Here is a 7,642-nt window from a genome sequence, read left to right on the forward strand (position 1 = left end):
TTGTGTGTGAAATAGGAAATGACATATGCGTACGTGCTTGAGGAAGGAGAAGGGTTGTGTGGCATTGGAATGGACCAGTAAAACAAGATGGAGAAAGGCCTAGTAGGAGAAATTAAAAGAATGAAAATGGGAAAATAAAGAAAGGGAAGCAATCATAATGGGCTTATCTAATTTGGTCAATAGAAAATGAAGAAAAAGGGAATGGGTAAAGGCACACACACCCACTCGTTCATTTGTTTCTAATGAGTCGGCCAACATATATCTTTTTCCATCATTGGTTCTGGGAATTTTTAGGAGCTTTCCTTCGGTTCTCTCGGTAAGATTTCTCAGGTTGTTCTGTTACGGGTTTACTTTTCTATTTTCATTTTTTTCTTCTTTTTTGAAATTTTCACATATTTAAAAATCCTCAGATATTTTTTCTCAATCCTTGAACAGTTTTTAAATATCCATTAATATTTTAAAAAATAATGAATATTTTTTGAATTTTCTAACATGTTTCAAATATCCCAAACTGTTTAATTTTTTTGAAAAAAATTAAAATTCGTATAAAAATCGAATTCTTGATTTTTTTAATTATTATTTTTCAAATTCTCAAAGTTATAAAAAATATGAACAATTTTTAAACACTTTTTTTTCAATAAATGAACATGTTTAAAATTGATGGACCTTTTCAAATTCATCATGATTTGTTCCCAAATTTTTCATGTGAAAATGACGGAATTGGTTTTGAAGCCAAATTTTTTTAAAAAAAAATCGGAATGAGTAATCTATATATCGTTACATAACTATCAAAAATGTGGAACTTTTTATGTAGAAAGCATTCTCTAATTCCTAGTTGTTTTAAAGTAATTTAAAAAATAGTGAGATCATGCGTGTTGCCTACCTCACGAAAAGCAGAGTGTTCGAAACACACCATGTGCAGACTTTGAATTTTGGGGGCGCTTCTATTTGAACTACACTCTGTTTTACTGTGTTGTTTCTTTGGCCATAACTCCTCAATTATTCATCCGAATTGGGAAAATAACAAACCGTTAGCAAACTATTGGAAAGAAATAAATTTTTGCATCTTGCACATTTTTTCTCCATGGTTTAAGAGCGGTTTCAAATACATTAATACTTCTTCCGAATTATATAGACTGAACTTTTGAACCATTGATAGGGATAAAGCATATGATATTACTGAGAGTTGTCATGATTTTAGAGAAAAACTTTCATGTAGAGCATTTGTTTCAGATTTGTCATGATTTTAGAGCAGTTTTTTAAACGCCAAAAATAACATCATTTTTTGTTTATGAACATGTCAATGAAAAGTGAACCTCTCTGACAAGTATTTTTCAACTGTCACAGAATGAACACGTGAACTTCTTGTAGCAAACCTTTTAGGCTTTAGTCTTTTTTATTCTTTTTTTTATCATTTGAAACTCACTTTGTTGGTTCATTAAGCAGCTATGTGTTTCACCTCTCAACTTCACTATGATATTTTACTAGTAACTCCTAAGCTCTTTATCAGAATTAAGTAAATGGTATATCTTTGGAGAAATGTTGAAAGGACCAAATGTTTTGTGTTGAAAGTTTTTCTAAAATCACAAAGGTTAAAGAGCATATTTGAATATTATAAAACACTCTGAATAACATAAGTAACTTTTTTTATCCATTCATTTGAACGAAGCATATAATATGCCGTTGGAAATCGATTGGATTGGGGAAACTTTTTCATGTAGAATATTTTTCATTCATTAAGGTTTAAGCGGAGTTTTAAAAATGCAAAAATTGACATCAATATATTCATTTTTAACTGCTTTTGAACGAGAATGAACTTCTAGGAGCGAACCTTGCTAGGTTTTATTTTTTACTTTTTTTCTCATCCTGAACTTCTATAGTCGGGATTTTTGAACTTCTACGGTTTATATCGCTGAATTTACTGGTTTTTTCTCTTGCAAATTTATTGGCAATATTTTATTTTTCTATTTCTCCTTTCTTCGAATGATTTAGGGCGTGTTCGGATCTCCCCTGGCTTCACAAAACCAGCTTAGCTTCTACTCCATGTAGCTATCCCAGATCCGCTATGCTGCATCGGCAACTTCTCCAGCGCTGCAGCCCAGCTGGGAGACTGTGGCATGTTCGGGATATATTGGGCCGGCCGGAAGCAGTCCAATTAGGCTAGCAAACACACCGATTCAAGGGGAAGTGGGTTAGCGAGGTGAGACGGATCGCTATGTAGCGAAAGGTTCTATTTTTTCGAAGGGGAGAAGCGAACCGGTATCTTCAGTGGTGGCAAGCTCCTATAAATTAGGCGAACTCCATCTTTTTCAATCTGTGGAGCTGGGCCGAGCTCGTTTCAGATTTTTGCACTACGGTCGGGCTTAGCTTCGAGAATCTAGCTTCTTGAAGCCCAAACGTTCGGGTCAAAATCATCTGTGAAGTTTTTGAAGCGTGGAACTGGAGGACTTCTGAACATGCCCTTAACTTGAACTTATAGATAGTGCACACAACGAACTTCTCGAGTTAGTCCCATGAAATGACTCGATTTTTTGCATGCGAATGTCAATCAGTGAAGGTATTGACTTCTCTGATTTCCAATGTGAACTTTCATGGCTCCGAACTTATAAATTTGTCGCATGAACTTTCAGATTTTTTTTGGTGAATCCTCAACGGGTATATTTTTTATGGACCGTTTATCTTCTCTTCTAAACTTCCTTGGATGTTGTATCAGAGCTACCAAGAAAATGTGGGATTCCCTTTTATAACTTTATTTCCAGTTCTTGTTCTTCTAGATTTTTGATTGCTTTTAACGCGTCACTTTTTTATTTTGTTTTCTCACCATGTTAACTGGATATATCCTTTGAATTTCCAGGATTTTTTTAACTTCTGTTACTTATTTATTGATCCTCATCCAAACAGGTTACATAAATTTTAGGTTTTGTTTTTGAATATATTTTTCTTTTCTCCTAAACTGAACAAGTTCCATCCTGTGAACTTTTAGGCTTCATTTAATTTCTTTTTCTTTTATTTTAATTTCCTGGACCTCCTAGGATGCACATCTACTTTTTATTTTTACTATTGTTTTTTTTCAAACTTAATTATATTTAATCTTCGAATTTCCTAAAAAATAGTCTGATGAACTTCGCCAATTTATATATGGAACTTCATTGGGTTTGATTTTTGAGCTTCAAATTTTTTGTTTTCTTTTTTTTATGTTTGAACTGCTTTGGAATCAGAATGCGAACTTTTAGCAGCAAATTTTTAAGTATTTATTAAATTTTCTTTTGTTCACTACCAAAGGTTGTAGGGTTTATCTCTATGAATTGTTTGAATTACTTTTTCAGTGAATTTCGAGTTTGTTTTAACCTACTCACAATTAATATATGAACTTTTAGATCGCATAATGAATTTCCTCAGTTTTTTCCTTTTCTGGAACTTCCTGGGTCCCCCGACGTGAACTAGTCTTTTTTTTTACTTTCCTATTATTTTCCGCTAAGGTTACTTGCGTTTAATCTTTGAACTTTCGTAAATTTTTAGTTCCGTGAAGTTCTTTTTTGTCAAAACTTCATTTGAAGTTCCTTTTTCTTCTCGACGAGAATTTTCTTATTTTTCGTCTTTATACTCTTGGATTTTTTGTTCCGTCTTCTGTGACCTTCATGTGTTTTCCTATGTGAATTTTGAGGTTTTTTTACTCACTTAAGTTCTATTTACTTATTCTTTAGATTTTGTAATTTCTATTTATTTTCACTTAGAATTTCAATTAAAATTGAACTGCCCATTTATTTTAATTTGAAATTTTGTGTTTTGTATTTAAGTTATTTACTTTTCTGTTTCAGTAAGTAAACTTTTAGTGTACATGTACTTGGTGTTTTTCCTTTTTAAATAGCTTGAAGCAGGGATGCCATATCTTTACATATGATTTTATATTTGAGACATAACTGATAGAAAAAAAATTACTCTTCGAGAATCTTAGTACAGGAGGAATGAGAGCTTAACATGAAGTGTCTCGTTGCTGCAAACACCTAAAGCTGGATCACTAGTGTTTTTCGAGGTTTCCAAAAAGAAAGAAAAAAATAAATATTATCACAACTCTTGAACCAAGTGTCCAAATTACGAATAGTTTTATCATTGTGTTTCTCGTTTCAATGCGTTTGAAACTAGATCATACATGGACTATTTTTTGTGTTTTTGTTTTTATTTATGTAGGGAGCTGTTTCGAGGCACCACGATTATCCGTAGAATGCGCCATGTGTCAATCAGCCAGTAGCCAAGGACGACTGCTCGTATGTGATCATTTCTACAGTTCTGGGTGGACCATGCCCGTGAAATGCGTTTTCGTACGTAGGATGTTGTTTAAATGCAGATGCAATGCACGCTCACTAGATTAGGCATCCCCACCGGGATTGCATATAATTACAGTAACGAAGTCCATTCTCTAGTCCCTAGCCTTTCAAGAACTAAACATCATCAGAAGTACAAACAAATTGAACAACTACTAATTCAACATCAGAAGTGCAAAACAACGAAGAAATAGCAAGAAACCGCGCAGCGAAGATCAGATTTTGCTCAGAACCGCCGGGACAAGATGAAGGCAGACGTCCCCAGCAGAAAGCGAAGAAGCAGGCTGCCCAAGGGGGACGCATCGGCGGCGCCATTGATCTCCGACGATGCGACGGCAAGCGGCAGGCCGTCCACGGGGAGCGAGCACGTGGCGGGCGCGCTGGTAGCGCCCGCCTCCTCGGCCGCCATGAGAGCCTGGAGGACCGCCGTAGCAGCCGCCCGATGCCGCATGGCGTTCCGCTGCAGCAGCCACGTCAGCCCCATGAGCTGGCAGTCACGCTCACGTGGCTTCGCCCCATGATTGGCCTTCCCCGACGTGGCGTTCTTCTCTCCAATGGCGTTCAGCTGCAATGCATGCATGTCATCCACACAAAAAGGGACGAGATGATTAGGTTTCCAGGCAACAAAATGATCTAGCTTACTCCAACTCACGGGAGTGAGCGACAGTAATTTTGAAAGAAACTGCAAAATTCACCGATGTCCAGGAACTGTGTAGCTCAAATAAATCATGCATGTTATTTGTTACCACAGGTTGCTGATCCGGGCCCCGTAGAGAGGGATAGAGATTCCAGTTGAGACAAAGGAACAAAACCCTCGCTCTCACACAAGCTGGCGCAGAGCATGCCGCATGCCAGCCAGCCCATGCGACACGATGCCACAGTGCTAGGGCCGCTACCGCATCTCTCGGAACTCTGAGCACAGGTCATGTGACGCATGGTACATCTCTGTCGAGCCTCAGACGGAGACATTTCCCTTGACGTCTTTCCTTAAATTACTGGGCTTGCTGTGCCGAAAAATTACTGTTAAAGCAACCAATTCTTTGTCCTTGGAAGCGGTCTGCTTCAGAAAGCAAATGATTCGGCTTGGGTGGGATGCCTTGCTTGTGATCCTTTTTAGGTGAAAAAGAGGAATCAGTGTGGGCATCGAGTTCTGAACTCAAAGTGAAAGTGGTAATAAAGGAGTGGAGTGGAGTAGGCATGGTGTTCTGAACCGAATCATGCTCCCTACATGCTCCTCCAGGCCCTACCCATTCACCCCGGACCGCTGGTTGAAATAGTTTCATCATCATTCAATCCTTCCAGGGGAAATTCAGTTGAATGGTTTAGGTTCACCAGGTTTATTTACTACTACAATAGGGTTTTTAACGGTTTTATTACTACAAAATGGTAAAGCGTGCACATGTACTCTTGCTCCCATTCAGTTAAGTTTTACCCGGACAATACGAAAGTTCAGGCATGCAGTAGATGTCCCTGTCCGTGACTGCGACTTACTACTATGGATTTTCGCACTGTTCCTATGACAGAGATGAGTGTTCTGCAGTGGCATGTATAGCCCGGGACCTGAATTCTGCACGACATTTTCCGTGACTCCTTGTTGGCTACCGATAAATACTGGGACCCGGGATTTTGTTTTTTGAAGGGATTGGGACCGCCAATTTGCCTACCGATAAGTGCACTTGCCGCGGGCGGGGCCACCGCACACCGCATACGACACTCCTCGTGATCGGGGCGCGCCCTCTTCATTTGCCTCGCGTATTTGTGTATTCTGATGCCTATATATGCAAGCTCAACTCAATCTCGCCAAGTTTTGGTTTTGGTGTTTGGTAATGAATATAACCCACCTTGCTCCGCGTATTTGGAATATGTTTGTAAGTATGCTATTCATGATGCTCAAGAATATCAAGATGTTACTGAAATACTTATCCTACTCTGTGTCCCTGACATCTAAACAGATAAAAAGGGTTGGGTTTTATCTCTTCAAGAAAAAGTAACATGATTACTTGATTAGAATTCATCAAAGCTCACAGTTTAAGTTTCCACCAAAAAATGTTAGTGGTTCTGTGAGGCATGCGTGCACCTGCACCACGGGAGCATCCGAGGAACATAGTACTGCAGTTCTTTTTCTTTCTGCGGCGAAAAGGAAAGGAGTTCTGAATGTGTAGCCTCACCAGGTTCAGCGCCCGGAGGCACCGGGAGCAGCCGGCGAGCCCCGGCCGCGCGCAGTCCCTCTCCAGCCTCCTCGCAGCCCTGCCCGCCGGCAGCGCGCAGACCGGCCGCCTCAGTCTTATCCCGCAGTAGCAGAAGGGCACGTCGCACGTCGTCCCATTATTGCTCCCCGCCTGCGGCTGCGGCAGCGTCGCTCCCGCGGACCTCAGCGCGCGCTCCGCGGCGCCCGCGCACTCCTCCACGTCGTCCGGCAGCAGCGGCAGGTCCGTCACGTCCGCCGCCGCGGCGGGAAGCTTCGACCACCTGCTGCCGTCGCTCCCCAACGCGGTGGGCGCGTACGCGGCGTACAGCCACGCGGCCAGGGCCGGGCAGCACCGCAGCCGCGGCGGGAGGACGCCGCCACCGGCGCTGCCGGCGTTGCAGGAGGCCAGGACGGCCGGGAGGAGCGGCGGGGAGGGAGTGAGCTGGCAGACGGAGGACGTGGCCGCGGCCTCGGACTGCTCGGGGAATGCCGGGATGGTGGATGCCGCGGCGGGTTGAGCCTGGGAGGCGCCGGCCGACGGGAAGAGCAGGGACGGCTCGAGCGACGCCGGGTCAGGCAGTGCTGGCGACCCCATGGCGTGAAGGAGGCAGGTGGCGGAGAGTAGGATGGTGATGGTGTAGTGGAGGCGACGCATTGCTGCCTAGTCTGTGCGTAGGTGCTCGGGCAGCGGGGATGAGCCGGCAGGGTAGTGTGCTCTTTTTGTTGGTGGAGACTGAAACAGCGAGTGGAGTGTAGTAGGTCGCAACGAAACGGATAGATAGAGATGCCAGACGTCGGGCCTCCAAGATTTGAGAACTTTCGCTTTCGCCCGGTTTTCCGTTAATTAACCGGGCAATTCTCTTCTTCTTAATTAATCGATAAGGCAAATCTTTTGCCTCCATTTTTCTAAAAAAATTAAGAACTGAGGCGATGGAATACGAACTGACTGAATATAATGGGAAGGCATCTTAAACGGCGACCGGTAAAATTTCTCCCGCGACATAGATATGGAAGGCCGCTATTCAACGCTGCCCGCATACATTTCAAACACTTTATGAAGCAACCAGATGAAATTCATGCAAACACAACGAATTTTTATTAGATTTCGAACATTTAGAAAAAAACCCGACCT

At 41.9% G+C, this 7,642-nt stretch overlaps 1 protein-coding gene across 1 annotated transcript; it reads right to left on the reverse strand.

The window, feature by feature from the left end:
- Nucleotides 1-4,331: 4,331 nt before the first annotated feature.
- LOC123167763 (uncharacterized GPI-anchored protein At4g28100) lies at nucleotides 4,332-7,267 on the reverse strand. The gene is made up of 2 exons (XM_044585626.1): nucleotides 6,491-7,267; nucleotides 4,332-4,887 (listed from the first exon to the last, which is right to left on the reverse strand). The coding sequence occupies exons 1-2, from the start codon at nucleotides 7,163-7,165 to the stop codon at nucleotides 4,549-4,551; spliced, it is 1,014 nt and encodes a 337-aa protein (XP_044441561.1). The 5' UTR covers nucleotides 7,166-7,267; the 3' UTR covers nucleotides 4,332-4,548.
- Nucleotides 7,268-7,642: the final 375 nt, after the last annotated feature.

The sequence above is a fragment of the Triticum aestivum genome, chromosome 7D (assembly GCF_018294505.1).
Source record: "Triticum aestivum cultivar Chinese Spring chromosome 7D, IWGSC CS RefSeq v2.1, whole genome shotgun sequence".
Classification (NCBI taxonomy): Eukaryota; Viridiplantae; Streptophyta; class Magnoliopsida; order Poales; family Poaceae; genus Triticum; species Triticum aestivum.

Bases quoted from the DNA above. Each gene is read 5' to 3' on its own strand.
- LOC123167763 (XM_044585626.1), bottom strand. From the start codon at position 7,165: ATGCGTCGCCTCCACTACACCATCACCATCCTACTCTCCGCCACCTGC. The intron at 4,888-6,490 runs GTGAGGCTACAC...CATGCATTGCAG, and splicing joins GCCTCCGGGCGCTGAACCTG to CTGAACGCCATTGGAGAGAA.